General features: G+C 46.3%; 1 protein-coding gene across 2 annotated transcripts in view; it reads right to left on the bottom strand.

Annotated features, from left to right (window-relative positions):
* The window catches only part of LOC135551760 (TBC1 domain family member 20-like), a 20,642-nt gene extending 1,910 nt beyond the window's left edge, over positions 1 to 18,732 (bottom strand). Inside the window, exons 1-7 of one of the 2 annotated variants that reach the window (XM_064982971.1) lie at positions 18,458 to 18,732; positions 17,562 to 17,747; positions 17,084 to 17,164; positions 15,187 to 15,373; positions 14,454 to 14,600; positions 8,730 to 8,871; positions 5,242 to 5,426 (exon numbers count right to left, since the gene is read on the bottom strand). In XM_064982971.1, coding sequence (XP_064839043.1) covers positions 5,242 to 5,426; positions 8,730 to 8,871; positions 14,454 to 14,600; positions 15,187 to 15,373; positions 17,084 to 17,164; positions 17,562 to 17,747; positions 18,458 to 18,533 — 1,004 coding nt within the window. In that variant the 5' untranslated portion in view covers positions 18,534 to 18,732. The remainder of the gene's footprint in view (positions 1 to 5,241; positions 5,427 to 8,729; positions 8,872 to 14,453; positions 14,601 to 15,186; positions 15,374 to 17,083; positions 17,165 to 17,561; positions 17,748 to 18,457) is intronic. The other variant, XM_064982972.1, reaches the window with a different exon arrangement.
* Positions 18,733 to 18,966: the final 234 nt, after the last annotated feature.

Here is an 18,966-nt window from a genome sequence, read left to right as displayed (position 1 = left end):
CTCAATGTCTAAGTCTTTCACTCTCCTCTTTTAAAGAGGGCTTTTAGAGTGTCCCTTTCTCCAATCTCTCTCTCTCATTAGTATAATTTGCTACTGCTCCCAGGATGAAAATAGCTGACAGGTAACAGCAGAGCAATTAACTTTTAAACTTTCACTTTAAACAGCTTAACACCCCAGAGGGCCAGGTTGTTCTGATGAACCTCCTGTAGTGTACATACTGTAGTGGTACACCGGTGACTCCTATCACTTACTCCTCTCCTACGGCGTTCCAAATGACACCCTATATAGTGCACCACTATTGACCAGAGCTCTATGTGCCCTGGTCAAAAGTAGTGCACTAAATAGGGAATAGGGTGTCATTTGGAATACAGCCTCTGTGTGACAGTGACAGTGACAGTGTACTGTGCAGTCAGTGGCTGGCTTAGCCCATGTTCTCGCCTCTCATTTCTCCTCCTGTTGAAAGGGACTAGGACCTCGTCAATGACCGTGACACTGAGTCTTTGAATACAGCTGACAGGATAGTGAGCTGATGACTGTGATCAAAGCAGCTCATTCTAAACCTTGAGGGAGTTGGGGGAAATATTTTGTCAGGTAGAGGTGGCTTTGCTGGTGTCTTAACTTAGAAATGAAGTATGTTGTCATTTCAGGGATAGAGGGCCATTTCAAAATGAATTTGGCTATTGGCCTTGTGAGCCTTCCATCCTGTGCCCATCTGTTATTCTCTGTGACCGTGGCACACTGTAGCCAGTGTTCCTGTGCCGCAATAGTTGTGTATTCATGTTTTAATTCATGTTTAGCATTACTACACCAGCGATGCTTCCCAAATGGCACCCTATTAACTAGGCCGAAGGAAAGTAGGGACACAAGAGAGGTCAGACGGGTGAGTCGGCATGCAGCTGTCCTCGTGACCCAGAAGAAGCAGAGGATGGTCAGTGTGGTTGAGTCGTCACCGACAGGCCCTGTTCTGTTTGTCGTGGTGCCACCGGGAGCTGCTCTCTCAACCGTGCAGTGTGACGCAACACAACCCCCCTGCTCGCGCTCTCCCTCTTTACTTTTGAGTCCCTCTCTACCGCTTTCCTTTGCCCTCCCCCCTATACACAGAATAAGTGGGTCACTAGTTCTAACACTTGACCTCACACGTAATGTCATTCACCACTCTACTACTGAGCAAGGGGAGGGGACACGAAGTTATATGTTACTCTACATTGGGTCAAAGTTAAACAAACACAGACATGACCTTCCTTAACGGAGCTAATGCCAAGTCTCGAATAGGAGACCCCCACAGCCCACTCTCAGTCTGCCGAGCTCTGCTAGGTCAAATTCATTAGACATTAAAACGGAAGGAAACGGACTGAAACAGGGAGAATTCTACCTGAAATGTCCAATAAGTAATGCTCATTTTCCTTTTCCATTGCAAAACATTGTTTGAATTAATGATTGTGACCCTGTCTTCTAGATGTCGCCTCCTCTCTCTACCCGATGTTACCTGTTGCCTGCCTGACTGACTGACTGACTGCCTGACCTTACTACAGGAAGGAAGCAACCAGAAACCAGCCATCCAGAGAGCGTGGCACTGGCAGTGTCACTACATTGCCTGTCAGGCAGACATTTGTATCCGGCTGTCACTCAAGGCCTCTTGTCAGCAATGTCATTTACACCCGGAGAGGAATGACTGCAGCGCTGGTGGAAGGATATGGAGCGAGGGATGACTACAGCGCTGGTGGAAGGATACGGAGCGAGGGATGACTGCAGCGCTGGTGGAAGGATACGGACCGAGGGATGACTGCAGCGCTGGTGGAAGGATACGGACCGAGGGATGACTGCAGCGCTGGTGGAAGGATACGGTGCGAGGGATGACTGCAGCGCTGGTGGAAGGATACGGACCGAGGGATGACTGCAGCGCTGGTGGAAGGATACGGACCGAGGGATGACTGCAGCGCTGGTGGAAGGATACGAGGGATGGTGCTGGTGGAAGGATACGGAGGGATGACTGCAGCGCTGGTGCAGCGCTGGTGGAAGGGAAGGATAGCGCTGGTGGAAGGACCGAGGGATGACTGCAGCGCTGGTGGAAGGATAGCGCGGTGGAAGGATACGGAGGGATGACTGCAGCGCTGGTGGAAGGATACGGAGCGAGGGATGACTGCAGCGCTGGTGGAAGGATACGGAGCGAGGGATGACTGCAGCGCTGGTGGAAGGATACGGAGCGAGAGAGAGGAAGGAAAAATGAATGCAGCGGCAACTGTTCGCTTTTCGTTGGAGGGAGCTCTGTCAGAGGTGATTGTGCACAAGGTCTAACTGGCTAATCCGTTTCCAACGCCTCTGTGCTTCCCAGCATGCTCGCTGTCGCTGCGCAGGAACCACTGCCGTGCCAGCCCCCACTCCATCCCCCCCCCAACCCCCCACCGCCTGGCTCAGAGAAGTGCCTGGAGGTGATATCACTGTCCCCCAGTGCAGACTCAGTGGAGGCCAGGCCGACTACATCACAGTCCTGCTGGGCCAGCCGCTTCTCACAGTAAATCCAGAAGGCCGGGAGGGGAGGCCCCTCAACCAAACAGCCAACCAACCAACTGCTGCTGGTGGAGCTGATGCACTGGGTGGGGTACAGCTGGCAGCTTCTGCAGGAAAGAATTGGTAGGCTAAATTCTGTTGATTTGATTGTGATAAATCACAATGTTTCTTAATCATCAGAAAATTGTCACTGAAGAGGCCTGAAAAAAGCTATTGAGGGAGAACTCTACATCACCACAGCCTCCCCATTGTAGCCCATTTTAACCACATCCTCCCCATAGCAGCCACATCCTCCCAATTGCAGCACATTCTAACCACATCCTCCCCCCTTGCAGACCATTCGAACCACATCCCATGGCAGCCCATTCTAACCACATCCTCCCCCCTTGCAGACCATTCTAACCACATCCTCCCCCCTTGCAGAGCATTCTAACCACATCCCATTGTAGCCCATTCTAACCACATCCCATTGTAGCCCATTCTAACCACATCCCATTGTAGCCCATTCTAACCACATCCCATTGTAGCCCATTCTAACCACATCCTCCCCATCGCAGCCCATTCTAACCACATCCCTCCCCATTATAACCACATCCCATTGTAGCCCATTCTAACCACATCCTCCCCATTCTAACCACATCCCATTGTAGCCCATTCTAACCACATCCTCCCCATCGCAGCCCATTCTAATGACATCATCCCCCTTGCAGACCATTCTAACCACATCCTCCCCATTGCAGCTCATTCTAACCACATCCTCCCCACTGCAGCCCATTCTAACTACATCCTCCCCATTGAAACCACATCCTCCCCATTGTAGCCTATTCTAACCACATCCTCCCCATTGCAGCCTATTCTAACCACATCCACCCCATTGCAACCACAGCCTCCCCATTGCAGCCACAGCCTCCCCATTGCAGCCCCATCCTCCCCATTGCAGCCCATTCTAACCACAGCCTCCCCATTGCAGCCCATTCTAACCACAGCCTCCCCATTGCAGCCCATTCTAACCACAGCCTCCCCATTGCAGCCCATTCTAACCACAGCCTCCCCATTGCAGCCCATTCTAACCACAGCCTCCCCATTGCAGCCCATTCTAACCACAGCCTCCCCATTGCAGCCACAGCCTCCCCATTGCAGCCCATTCTAAAGTCAGTCAGACAAATAGAGCCAGAAACCAGGGGTTGGAGTGCGGTGAAAGCTACTAATTTCATCTCCGCCCCAAGAACAATATTGGGGCATGTACCACACAACGCAGCCTTCCCAAATTACCCACTCCCCCTCTCCCCCACTCCCCCACTCCCACTCTCCCCACCTCCCCCTCTGATGGAGATGGGGGTTTTGCATGCTAAATAAGACAGCCCCATAATTACCTAGGGACTAGGCTTATTTATTGGATAGCTGGCATCTGCACAAGCCCCCCCCCCCCCTTCTCTCTCTGTGGTGTGATGAGTGTGACGTTGAAAAGAGAAGAGAATACATCCCAAACCCAGACAACTAACTCTCCCATCCTTCTCCACAACCTTTTCTGACAAGAGACAGGTTTTTCTGCCTCTCTCGCTGCCTGTCAGATCTAAAGTGAACCAGATTTCTGTCACTGGATCCAAAACACTGTTTAGAAGACATTTCTGTCCACCAGGGACACATGAATAGAGGGAGAACAACATTGCTCTTGCGGGCATGCTAAAGGTATTCATTATCTCCCGCTGGTGTTGATAGCATCATAAAAGTGAGACTAGCAACCTACCTGTGGGGGGAAAAAGGAGAAACGTGCAGGGATCTACAGGCTCAATCTCACAGACTGACACATAGCGTTAGCATACAAAGGACTGGGATGCAGACAGGCAGGACTGAACATCAGCCACATCACAAAAGACACTAAGGAGGAAGAGGATCAGCTCCAGCATCATGAGGTGAATAGTCTGTGGTGTGGGCTGGGGGACTTTGTGCTCAACAACACCACCTGCTGGACATGTGGAAAAACCACAGAGAGCTCGACTCTACTCGCAGTCAGTTAGATCTACTGTGAATACTACACAGGGGACTATCTCCCCTCACGTTCCCTATGTTTCCGGCCAGTTCAGACTAAAACCTGATTGTTGGATATGTGAATATTGTAAGTCTAGAGTGTGGTACGTTCAGCCCAACACACTATTGGGAGCACACTGCCTGCCCTCCAGGACACCTACAACACCATGTGTCAAAGGAAGGCCAAGAAGATCATCAAGGACCTCAGCCACGGCCTGTTCTCCCATCCCTCAGACGCGGCAGTATAGGAGCATCATGGCTAAAACTGACAGACTGGCCAATAGCTTCTACCCCCAGACAACGGAACAGCCACCACTAGTCAGCTTTGAGGTCCAGATCTGAATTTGAGGGGTCTAGAGGACCCACGCCAGGCCTGAACAGTAAAATCCCATCTCTTGCAGCAGACAGACATCCAAGAGTCTGCAGGTTGGATGGAATCCCCTGCTGGGTCTACACTGCAGTTCATTTTCCACCGTCTACAAACTCAATCTGACTGTGCTACATTTGGTTCCAAGTAATGTCTCCTCCGTTACCAAGTGACTGGCAGGATCCACATCTCCATTAATTCCTAAGCCAGATGTCAGGATCTATGATCTAAAGAACAGCTCCTGCTACAACAGTAGTCATAACACTGGACTACTAGTTGGTTGAAGCAGTCTCCTCCCCTGTACTGTAAGTTATAGAGAGAGACCCTGACACACTCACCTATTGCGGGACTGCAGAGCAGCACGCTTGGCCAGCAGGGAGGGCGGGTAGCGGGTGAAGAGGCAGTGGGCCTTGGTGATAAGCTCCTCGTAGGGCAGGTCCTGGGGGATCTTAGACAGGAGTTGGTGCACCATGGCCATGTCACACTCGGTTTGCTTCACCTCCTTCTCCCTGTGCAGGACGATCTACAAAGGAGACAGAATATTAGCAGGCTCTGTCCCATTCAACCAATCAGTAGAGAGTGGTGACAATTGGTCTAGCTACATTCTGTTTAAAACCCAATTAATACGTTTCAAATCGACATTCATAGTAGATCAACGTCTACCATGTACATCAGACTTACACACCAGACTGTGTTCTGATCCGGGAGATGTGCGGTGAGTAACGATTTTGGGTTTTGGCCGGGCACAGAGTCAAAGGGTTAAGCCCCCCCCGTGCCTAGTAACCTGAGGAGGCAGGACAAACTACTCTGCCTAGTAACCTGAGGAGGCAGGACGAACTACTGTGCCTAGTAACCTGAGGAGGCAGGACGAACTACTGTGCCTAGTAACCTGAGGAGGCAGGACGAACTACTGTGCCTAGTAACCTGAGGAGCAGCCGGGCACAGAGTCAAAGGGTTAAGCCCCCCCGTGCCTAGTAACCTGAGGAGGCAGGACGAACTACCGTGCCTAGTAACCTGAGGAGGCAGGACGAACTACCGTGCCTAGTAACCTGAGGAGGCAGGACGAACTACCGTGCCTAGTAACCTGAGGAGGCAGGACGAACTACCGTGCCTAGTAACCTGAGGAGGCAGGACGAACTACCGTGCCTAGTAACCTGAGGAGGCAGGACGAACTACCGTGCCTAGTAACCTGAGGAGGCAGGACGAACTACCGTGCCTAGTAACCTGAGGAGGCAGGACGAACTACCGTGCCTAGTAACCTGAGGAGGCAGGACAAACTACTGTGCCTAGTAACCTGAGGAGGCAGGATGAACTACTGTGCCAAGTCACCTGAGGAGGCAGGACAAACTACTGTGCCTAGTAACCTGAGGAGGCAGGACGAACTACTGTGCCTAGTAACCTGAGGAGGCAGGATGAACTACTGTGCCTAGTAACCTGAGGAGGCAGGACGAACTACTGTGCCTAGTAACCTGAGGAGGCAGGACGAACTACTGTGCCTAGTAACCTGAGGAGGCAGGACGAACTACTGTGCCTAGTAACCTGAGGAGGCAGGACGAACTACCGTGCCTAGTAACCTGAGGAGGCAGGACGAACTACTGTGCCTAGTAACCTGAGGAGGCAGGACGAACTACTGTGCCTAGTAACCTGAGGAGGCAGGACGAACTACTGTGCCTAGTAACCTGAGGAGGCAGGACGAACTACCGTGCCTAGTAACCTGAGGAGGCAGGACGAACTACTGTGCCTAGTAACCTGAGGAGGCAGGACGAACTACTGTGCCTAGTAACCTGAGGAGGCAGGACGAACTACTGTGCCTAGTAACCTGAGGAGGCAGGACGAACTACTGTGCCTAGTAACCTGAGGAGGCAGGACGAACTACTGTGCCTAGTAACCTGAGGAGGCAGGACGAACTACCGTGCCTAGTAACCTGAGGAGGCAGGACGAACTACTGTGCCTAGTAACCTGAGGAGGCAGGACGAACTACTGTGCCTAGTAACCTGAGGAGGCAGGACGAACTACTGTGCCTAGTAACCTGAGGAGGCAGGACGAACTACTGTGCCTAGTAACCTGAGGAGGCAGGACGAACTACTGTGCCTAGTAACCTGAGGAGGCAGGACGAACTACTGTGCCTAGTAACCTGAGGAGGCAGGACGAACTACTGTGCCTAGTAACCTGAGGAGGCAGGACGAACTACTGTGCCTAGTAACCTGAGGAGGCAGGACGAACTACTGTGCCTAGTAACCTGAGGAGGCAGGACAAACTACTGTGCCTAGTAACCTGAGGAGGCAGGACGAACTACTGTGCCTAGTAACCTGAGGAGGCAGGACGAACTACTGTCCCTAGTAACCTGAGGAGGCAGGACGAACTACTGTGCCTAGTAACCTGAGGAGGCAGGACGAACTACTGTGCCTAGTAACCTGAGGAGGCAGGACGAACTACTGTGCCTAGTAACCTGAGGAGGCAGGACGAACTACTGTGCCTAGTAACCTGAGGAGGCAGGACGAACTACTGTGCCTAGTAACCTGAGGAGGCAGGACGAACTACTGTGCCTAGTAACCTGAGGAGGCAGGACGAACTACTGTGCCTAGTAACCTGAGGAGGCAGGACGAACAACATTTCCTGACTGCTTTGTATCCCGACTTCAAAAGGCCTCAGGCCCCTTTGGTTTGCATGCAGCTCCAATATCTAGCAGGGGATAGGCTTATGGAAGGAGAAGAAAGGGGCCATTTAAAGCAATCTAGCACAAACACAGCTAGTCCTCCACACCAAACCTCTGGTGAGTTCATTCCAGTTGTTTAATTAACTGGTCAAGCTACAACAAAGTGCCCTGGATTCCTGTGCTTGCTTGTGTGTAAAAAGATAAATCCTTGCCTTTTCTTTTTGAAAAACTTGTTTGCTTTTGCTGCTGACATGTAGTCAAAAAACAACTCCATTTACAAAGCGCAGAGCGAGAAAGACACATTTGACGTTTGGCGAGATATCACTTCCCCAATACCATCTAATGAGAGCTTAGTGGAATGTGTGGACTATTTTTTATTTATTTTTGTCCATTAGTGACCACTGTCCTATACACTGACAGGACAAAACATTAAGAACACCTGCTCTTTCCATGACAGACTCACAAGGTGAATCCATGTGAAAGAGATTATCCCTTACTGATGTCACTTGTTAAATCCACTTCAAATCAGTGTAGATGAAGGGGAGGAGACAGGTTAAAGAAGGATTTTTAAGCATTGAGATAATTTAGACATGGATTGTGTATGTGTGCCATTCGGAAGGTGAATGGGCAAGACAAATTACGTGCCTTTGAACGGGGTATGGTAGTAGGTTCCAGGCACACCGGTTGGAGTGTGTCAAGAACTGCAAAGCTGTTGGGTTTTTCACACACAACAGTTTCCCATGTGTATCAAAAATGGTCCACCATCCAAACGACATCCAGCCAACTTGACAACTGTGGGAAGCATTGGAGTCAACATGGGCCAGCATCCCTGTCAAACGCTTTTGATACCTTGTAGAGCCCATGCCCTGACGAATTGAGGCTGTTCAGAGGACAAAAGGGGGTGCAACTCAATGTTTTGTACACTCAGTGTAAATAAGAGTGCATCTCCAAATTCACCTCAGATAGTATTTTGGTGCATGGTACAGTCACTTACAGAAAATACACACGGCCCCAAAAATATGTTCAGCAGACAACTTGGAAGCACACAGGTGCAGGTACAGAGTAAGGTAGAAGAAACATGTCCATTCCTCACAAAAATGCACAACATATCTATTCTGTAGTATTCTATTACTATAAAACAGAGGTCACAGTTAAAATGGTGGTTCTTACCACGGCAGCGAAGTAGATGGCCATCAGGGGGTGTGAAGCCAGGAAGAAGTCATAGAGCCTGAGAACGTGACGGAACTCAGACAGGACGTGGCCGTACCATGTGATGAGCCAGCTCAGAGCAAAGATGGTGCCCACCTCGGCCCTGCAGCAAAACACAATGAGGCAGTTAAACATTTTTTGATATTGTGATAGGCCAGAGGTACGCTATACATACACACAAACATACGTGGACACCCCTTCAAATTAGTGGATTTGGCTATTTCAGCCGCACCCATTGCTGACCGGTGTATAAAATCGAGCACCCAGTCATGCAATCTCCATAGACAAACATTGGCAGTAGAATGGCCTTACTGAAGAACTTTCAACGTGGCACCGTCATAGGGTGCCACCTTTCCAACAAGTCAGTTCGTCAAATTTCTGCCCTGCTAGAGCTTCCCTGGTCAATTGTAAGGGCTGTCATTGTAAAGTGGAATCGTCTAACCGAGTGCTGAAGCGCGTAGCACATAAAAACTGTCTGTCCTCGATTGCAACACTCACTACCAAGTTCCAAACTGCCTCTGGAAGCAACGTCAGCACAAGAACTGTTCGTCGGGAGCTTCCTGAAGTGGGTTTCCATGGCCGAGCAGCCGCACACAAGCCTAAGATCACTATGCGCAATGCCAAGCGTCGGCTGGAGTGATGTAAAGCTCGCCGCCATTGGAGCAGTGGAAACGCGTTCTCTGGAGTGATGAATCACACTTCACCATCTGGCAGTCCGACGGACAAATCTGTGTTTGGCAGATGCCAGGAGAACACTATCTGCCCCAATGCATAGTGCCAACTGTAAAGTTTGGTGGAGGAGGAATAATGGTCTGGGGCTGTTTTTCATGGTTCGGGCTAGGGCCCTTAGTTCTAGTGAAGGGAAATCTTAACACTACAGCATACAATGACATTCTAGATGATTCTGTGCTTCCAACATTGTGCCAACAGTTTGGGGAAGGCCCTTTCCTGTTTCAGCATGACATTGCCCCTGTGCACAAAGCGAGGATCATACAGAAATGGCTTGTCGAGATCAGTGTGGAAGAACTTCACTGGCCTGCAGAGCCCTGACCTCAACCCCATCCCTGCAGCAATGTTCCAACATCTAGTGGAAAGCCTTCCCAGAAGAGTGGAGGCTGTTATAGCAGCAAAAGGAGGGTCCAATTCCACATTAATGCCCATGACTTTGGAATTAGATGTTTGACGAGCAGGTGTCCACATACGTTTTTGGTCATGTAGTGTGATCATGTAGTGTAGTCAAAGGTAGAGGAAAGATGGAGGAGAGAGTGTGCTGAAATAGCAGTGGGCCGGATTCCAACCCATGCTGCAGTGATATTTTTCGGAGGCAGCAACTTCGAACGCCAGACCAGCCTAGGCCATTTGAACAAGCGAATTCAAAGTACATTGTCACAGAGTCTCAATACACTTTTACAAGAGGGAATAAACAGCAACAACATCGCTCAACCTCTCATTATGAAAAGCAACATCGACAGCTAATTTGTACACTGGCTAATTAAAAAACACCCGTTGAAGTCTCACTAGCTGATGTCACAGGAGGTGGCCGGGGTTCGTGGTAATGGCTGGAGCGGAATTACTGGAATGGTATCGAATACTTTCCATGTGTTTGATGCCATCACATATGTTCTGTTCCAGCCAATATTATGAGTTGTCCTCCCCTCAGCAGTCTCCACTGGCTGGTGCACAGAAAAATCCAATCTCCTTCTCTTGCTGGGGGGGGGGGGCAGCCCAGCACTTATCCTGTATTTGCCTCCAAAGTGGGGATGGATGACTTAGTGAAATGTGTCAATAAAACAAAGGCTCTGGTCAAAAGTAGCACTATATAGGAAATGGTTTCCATGGAAATAGGGTGCCATTTGAGACGCACAGATGCCAGCTTCTGTGACTAAGGACGGTCACACACTGATGATGTAATTATAGACTACAGAGAGCCCAGTCCTAAAGGCAAGGCATTAGGCATGGTTCACTACAGAAGCCCTTTGGACTGCAGTTCTTAATGCAGCTCTATTTTAGGAGCCAAAAATGGCTCTTGGGTGATTGCACGCCAGCGGGAGCTGAAAAATATTTTGGTATCTCAGATTGTTCTGGCAATTCGCACATAGGAACTTCATGCTTTTTAATGTCTTAAAATGAACAAATTCAACAAAAAAAAGGGTAGATATATTTGTAATGTTGAATAAATGTGTGATATGTTTAATTTCAGAATCTAGACATATTCCACATTGTATGGCACACTATAAGAAGGATAATGACAGCAAGATGTACGGTTCATTATGTACGGTTCACAGATCATAGGGTCTTACATAACACATCTAAAAAAAGGCTTAAAATGTCTGCTTTCATCAGATTTCTCTCAGAAATGGTTGGTGATACAAAATGTAAAAAAAAAAACATTTCAAAACGTCCTTCCTCTCAATGAAGTTTATTATGTGAAAATTGCCAGAACAAATCGGAGACACCCCCCAAAAACATTCTGCTGGCGTGGAACGATCCTTTTCCAAGTTGTTATTTCTGGGCTTGGCAGGAGAACAACTCATTGTTGAGTGCGGCTCATTTAAATCCCCTGTGTCTAACATCCATAAGCAGCCCTATAGCCAACTTAATATTTAGGATGGAAACCACAACAGCAACAATCATTACGTTGTCAAATGTCTTGCCTCTATAAACCTTTCACTTAGTTAAAATTAAGTAATGCCTACTTATAAAAACTAGGCTAAAGAACTGTTCTAGCATCAAATACTTCTTTGGGTAGCTTAAAAGGTAGCCTAAAAGCAGTGGCAGCAGGGCCAGACAGAGCACACCAAACCTGTGGGCTTCTGTCTCAAATAGTAACTTATTTTCTAGGTAGGGCACTAGCCTACCGTACTTTTGACCAGGACCCATAGAGCTCTGGTCAAAAGTAGTACACTATATAGGGGGATAGGGTGCAATCTGGGATGCAGCCTTCTGCTCGTGGCCCTCCGCTAGGCTACGGTGACCAGAACAGAGACCGTAGGCTAGAAACCTCCCTCCCGCCAGCCCGTGTCCCAAGATGCACCCATATTCAATATTTATCACTAGATCCTCCTATTCTCTACATTTTACAAGGGGCCACTATCAAAAATAACTATTTTCTATCAGGGCCTGGGGACGCTCTGCACGCAACAGAGAAAGAGGGAGGGGGGGGGGAGTGAGTGAGTGAAAAACTCAACACTCGAGGTTTATGTGATACAGGTTACCCCATAAAACTCCAAAACAACACCCAGGACACAAATAAGAGGACAATATCAAGTACTGTGGCAGTGTGTGTTAGTACACCACACACTGGGGTTTGAAGAGGGTTACAGGCACACTTTGACTAGCATTCAAATAAAACACAGCTTCAGGTTTTGAGTCAAAACATTGATCCTTGTCTGCCGCATTACATTTCCTCTGAGCTGGATGAAAAACATGTCTAGCGTGCGAAAACAGAAGTCCTCAACCATAGCTCATTGCGACTTGCCAGCACAACAATCATATTAACATTGAAAAAACCTTAAGATGGTTGACAATCAAAGACGTGACATTGACAGAACACAGTGACAGCACAGTGGAAGGCGGGGGAATCCTTTGACTGGCTGACAGCTAGCTGTGGAGAGAGGAAACCAGGGCCCGTTCTTAACTCAGTCTTCCCAATTAAATCCCACCGTGCTACACGTGCTTGTCAGACCATCAATTATACAAACACATCAAATAAATAAGAAATGCAGTCTTTTCTCATTCTCTAGCCCTCTGTTGTCTCATAATAACTACACACACTGATGGCAAGGCAGGTAGAGACAGATTGATTTTACTCTATCCTATTGATTACTTCTATCTCTCTCAGTTTGACTCGATTGTAATTAATATCCTGGCTGCGACAACCTGCCTTTCCAAGACAACAATGTGCACTCTACTGCCCCCTTCAGGATAGAAGAGTGGGAAGCATGGCCGATATTCATAAAGCATCTCAGAGTATGAGTGCTGATCTAGGATCGGTTTTGCTTTTTGGATAATAATGAATACAATTACATGAACATGGGAGAAATGATCCTAGATCAGTATTCTACTTTGAGAGCCTTTATGATAATGGGCACCGATCATTAGGACGCAACTGCAAATATAAAAACAAATTTTGCTGATAGAAAATTATTTTCACAAGGCAATAAAATAAAACATCTGAGAGATTGTTCTTTAACACATAATAAAACAAAATACATTCCACTGGTAGCAACTGAAAAAACGTCAAAACTTTAGCTCATGAATCCAAGTTTGAAGTTGGGGAAAAATGGTAGAATTACATCAAAGTAAAAGTGTATTCCTTACAGGCTTGCCTTGCTTGTCATTTACCATTCAAACCTGCTATCTGATCTTTTCTCAAAAATCTGGGAAACTGGATTTCCAATTTCCCTAGAGGACACAAGTAAACACATACACACATTTTTTAAATAAATAAATAAAAATATATATCCAGTCAAAAGTTTTACAACACCTACTCATTCAAGGGTTTTTCTTCATTTTTACTATTTTCTACATTGTAGAATAATAGTGAAGACATCAAAACTATGAAATATCACATTTTGGAATCCTGTAGTAACCAAAAAAAGTGTTAAACAAATCAAAGTATATTTTATATTTGAGATTCTTAAATAGCCACCCTTTGCCTTGTTGACAGCTTTTCACACTCTTGGCATTCTCTCAACCAGCTTCACCTGGAATGCTTTTCCAACAGTCTTGAAGGAGTTCCCATATATGCTGAGCACTTGTTGGCTGCTTTTCCTTCAATCTGCGGTCCGACTCATTCCAAACCATCTCAATTTAGTATAGGTAAGGGGGGTCGTGGAGGCCAGGTCATTTGATAGAGCACTCCATCACTCTCCTTCTTGGTAAAATAGTCCTTACACAGCCTGGAGGTGTGTTGGGTCATTGTCCTGTTGAAAAATAAATGATAGTCCCACTAAGCCCAAACCAGATGGGATGACGTATCGCTGCAGAATGCCGTGATAGCCATGCTGGTTAAGTGTGCCTTGAATTCTAAATAAATCACAGACAGTGTCACCAGCAAAGCACCCCCACACCATAACACCTTCTCCTCCATGCTTTACAGTGGGAAATACACATGTGGAGATCATCCGTTCACCCACACAGCATCTCAGAAAAGACATGGAAAAAATCTCCAATTTGGACTCATCAGAGCAAAGGACAAATTTCCACCAATCTAATGTCCAACGCTTGTGTTTCTTGGCCCAAACAAGTCTTTTTTTCTAATTGGTGTCCTTTAGTAGTGGTTTCTTTGCAGCAATTCAACCATGAAGGCCTGATTCACGCCAAGATCAGTTTATTTATTTAACCTTTATTTAACTAGGCAAGTCAGTTATGAACAAATTCTTATTAACAATGACGGTCTACCAAAAGTCAAAAGGCCTCCTACGGGGACGGGAGGTGGGATTAAAAATACAATTTAAAAATAAATTAAATGTACATACAGGTCAAAACACACATCACGATGAGAGAGACAACACTACATAAAGAGATACCTAAGACAACAACAAAGCAAGGCAGTAACTCATGACCTGAACCACCGACTGAGATGTGCCTTTTGTTTAGTAAATCAGATGACACTATGAGGTGCTAGGGAGGCTGGATTGGGTCTTTAACTCTAACAAATCCACAAAAAAAAATAAGAATTACCTCAGCATGAATTCATGTAGCTGTGGATCAACTTGCTCCAGTATTGGCATTAGGTAGTTCAGTATGTGCTTGGTGCTGTCCATGGTAGGATCCATGAAATCCCTGCAGGAGCATGTGGCCATGATGGACACAGAGAAGGGAAGCCATCTTTGTTGTGTTAAAATGTTAAAACAAGGGGTATAATATGAGAACAGGGTCACAATATTATTTTGAAATCTTTCAAATACTTGTCAAATAAAAATAAAATAATGTTGCATGCGTCGTAAAACAACAGACTAACAGTAAAAATCTGTGTTTGATTGAGCTTGCCTGGCGCAATGAAACCAATGGAATAGTTAGAAAATTACCATGCCCACCCATCTGGCACTGCAGTCAGGCTCAAGCAAAATCTCACAGTAGTTGAAAGATTTCAAATACTATTTCAACTCAGGCCTGGGCTGTTATTTATTTATAAAGAGTTTCATAGTAAGTGTCCTAACATAGGATCAGATTTACCTTTAATAATGAATAACATTATACTGTATATGGGCAGGGGGGGGCTGATCCTAGATCAGTAACAACAGCAATAACCCTCATAATGAATAACAGTATACTGTATTATTGGCAGGGGGGGGCAGATCCGATCCGAGATCAGTAACAGCAATAACCCTCATAATGTATAAGATTATATACAGTATGGGCAGGGGAGGACAAGATCTGATCCTAGATCAGTAACAACAATCCTCATATCTACCTGAGGTGGTGATTGGAAAGGGTCTCCACCATGGCAATGGCCATGCGCTCTCCAACCACCAGTAGGAAGGTGACCACGATGTCATGGTAACCCTGGTAGTAGTGTAACGCAGGGTTCTTCTGTAGGACAACCAGGATGATGTCGATCAGCTGTTCCTGTAGTACCTGCCTCTCGTCCACACGCATGCCTGGGGAGAGGAAAAGAAAACATGGCTGTATCTCAATACGGCCTGGGGAGAGGAAAAGAAAACATGGCTGTATCTCAATACGGCCTGGGGAGAGGAAAAGAAATGGCTGTATCTCAATACGGCCTGGGGAGAGGAAAAGAAAACATGGCTGTATCTCAATACGGCCTGGGGAGAGGAAAAGAAAACATGGCTGTATCTCAATACGGCCTGGGGAGAGGAAAAGAAAACATGGCTGTATCTCAATACGGCCTGGGGAGAGGAAAAGAAAGCATGGCTGTATCTCAATACTGCAGGGGAAAGGAAAAGAAAGCATGGCTGTATCTCAATACTGCCTGGGGAGAGGAAAAGAAAGCATGGCTGTATCTCAATACCGCCTGGGGAGAGGAAAAGAAAACATGGCTGTATCTCAATACGGCCTGGGGAGAGGAAAAGAAAACATGGCTGTATCTCAATACGCCCTGGGGAGAGGAAAAGAAAGCATGGCTGTATCTCAATACTGCCTGGGGAGAGGAAAAGAAAGCATGGCTGTATCTCAATACTGCCTGGGGAGAGGAAAAGAAAGCATGGCTGTATCTCAATACTGCCTGGGGAGAGGAAAAGAAAGCATGGCTGTATCTCAATACTGCCTGGGGAAAGGAAAAGAAAGCATGGCTGTATCTCAATACGGCCTGGGGAGAGGAAAAGAAAACATGGCTGTATCTCAATACGGCCTGGGGAGAGGAAAAGAAAGCATGGCTGTATCTCAATACTGCCTGGGGAGAGGGGAAGAAAACATGGCTGTATCTCAATACTGCCTGGGGAGAGGAAAAGAAAGCATGGCTGTATCTCAATACTGCCTGGGGAGAGGGGAAGAAAACTTGGCTGTATCTCAATACTGCCTGGGGAGAGGAAAAGAAAACATGGCTGTATCTCAATACGGCCTGGGGAGAGGAAAAGAAAGCATGGCTGTATCTCAATACTGCCTGGGGAGAGGAAAAGAAAGCATGATCGCTGTATCTCAATACTGCCGGGGGAAATTAAAGAAAGCATGGCTGTATCTCAATACTGCCTGGGGAGAGGGGAAGAAAACTTGGCTGTATCTCAATACTGCCTGGGGAGAGGAAAAGAAAACATGGCTGTATCTCAATACTGACTAGGGAGAGGGGAAGAAGACATGGCTGTATCTCAATACTTCAGAAAAAAAGAGGTAGCCGCAAACTCTATCGCTCTGATTCAATCCATATATTAACAACCAACGTCTTGGCAGCAAACTGCAATCACTAGAGCTTCAGATACTTGTCTCAACCTCAGTGTCTCCATACCTGTCAACAGTTTGCTTTCATCATTTAATTAACTTCAAGAACACTAGACACTGATACAAGCAGCCCATATCTGGTAGACACAAGGACTGGATTGAAATCTGTTTCCATCATATTGGTTTTTGTTTTTATTAATCAAGTCTCCTTCAATCAGTGGTCATGATGAAGAAAAGGAAATAAGGAAATGCTTAAGTAAGCCACAGAACAACAGTATTGAGATGCCCCCCAGTAAGGCCCTGAGTTAACTGACAAAGGGAGGAGACCATGAAGTATCAGCTGACCCCTGATCAGATCAAATGCACATACCGTGAGTGAGTAACTTCCATTCTATTTTATTCAATGGCAGCGAGTAAGTTGCCTCTAATCTAATGTATTATATTGTATTCTATGTCAGGCACAGTGAGTGAGTTACCTCTTGGGAAACGTTTCATGGACCTCCTGACATCAAGGAGCACCTGGTTGAAGTCCTTGTGGTTCTCTCGGATATCCTTGGCTGGAATCAAAACACAACTGCTTGGTGTCCATCCCCTCCCAACCATTGGTTTCAGTTGAACATACAATATTCATCAGTGCTACTGCCAAAGGCCTTGAATGTTGCCTATGGGGTATTTACATTTCTTTGTTGCACAGTTTTGAGGACTAAGGACGAGTCAACGTTGATAGAAGCCACCTGAAGTTAATGAAGTTAATAGTAGGCTATATTCATTTAACATACATCGACGGACTATAGACAGCTAGATGCATGCTGACAAAATGCAATGTACAACTTGGCTCACATGGCGGTAGATTACTAAGGCGTCATAGGGACAGTTTCTACAGCCATGTCTCAGGGCAATGGCCAACTGCAATAATGGGCATCCATATTCCTCACATGTAAACATCTCACTCACTTGGTTTAGCAGGCAAGTTGTACACATTGATGCTGAGCAGCTTGGGCCAGACTTTCCTCCTGATCTCATCTGTAAGAAGGCCCCCCTCGCTGACGGCCGCCCTCCGCAGGGTCTCAATGTCCACAGGGTCACAGTTCAGGGCCTGGTGGATCTCCACCAGCTTCAGCTTTTTCCATGACTCGTGCTCTGTTTGACAACAGAAAATATGAATTGAGATCATACATGTTATGCAATACGGTCTTGACTGTGGTCACGGTTTGCTTGGATGATATCACCAGTATTTCTTGAGTACCACTGCAAGCAACGGCTCTTTGTCTATGCTGGTATGTTGAAATTACTTTTTGTTAGTCAACTCCTTCAACATAACGCTATTTATTTTCAATATGGAAGTTAAAAGTGCTTGCTTTTCACACTTAATACTGTTACTAATGTAAAATGTAGTGCATATAGTTAGCAATAGTATCCCACCAATCTATTGCAATCTTGCCTTGCTTCAACTGCATGGGCAACATTACTGACAGTAACTACTTTGACAGTAACTACTTTGATAGTAACTACTTAGTAACTACTTACTTTTTGCAGGTTGACATGTTTTAATAAAGAATGAGTGATTATGAATTCTAGAATGTGCATTTGTATTGCGATTAAGAATTATGGTTCATATGGATCAATCCCATCCAGGCTCTGCTCTGGGTCAATCGACGGTCACGTTTCTTTGTTGTTCCACGTAGCATGTCTGGCAGCTGGCCAGCCCGAGGGAGGACTCATACAGAGCTAGTTACATGAGAAGCTATGCATCTATTCAATTATCAACTGTACAACTATTCTCACCATCTACTATATGGGTAGATTATCTGCAATTTGGTAATGATTTAGTACTGATTGATTAAGTTTACCTCCATGTTGCTGTGCATTTCCATTCCCATTCACCCGGACTCCTGTACCTTGCTGGTGTTTCCTTCCCTTTTTCATATCCTGTTAAAATGAATAGAGCATCAACAGTATATATGTTGTGCTATCGGCACTTGCAGAAATAAATCCAGCTTTAAAATAGTTTATCTAACGACAGAAAACTAGCAATTAAAACGAATTCAGAGCATGAGCTTTCATTTGTCAAACAGCTGTTCCTGTCCATCGGCACTTGTCCCAGGAAATCAACCGAAGTATTATTTTGAGGCGGGATTTATATTTTTATGTTATCTGATTGGCGAAAAGGGATCTCGTTCTAAAAATCTACGCATCTTAATGGCTCATTCACTGTCAATTGTAAATATATTAAGGCGGGCTCAATGCAGTAGCATTTGTAGTTTTATGTTCTCACCGATTTCATCGTCTGTTAAGCAAATTTGTGTCTATGAGTGGACTTTGAGCAAAAACACATGTTTATTAATAATATTTCACATAT

Source organism: Oncorhynchus masou, chromosome 13 (assembly GCF_036934945.1).
Source record: "Oncorhynchus masou masou isolate Uvic2021 chromosome 13, UVic_Omas_1.1, whole genome shotgun sequence".
NCBI classification, from domain to species: domain Eukaryota; kingdom Metazoa; phylum Chordata; class Actinopteri; order Salmoniformes; family Salmonidae; genus Oncorhynchus; species Oncorhynchus masou.
The sequence above is the reverse complement of the archived record's forward strand: the minus strand, read 5'-3'. Positions and strand labels throughout refer to the sequence as shown.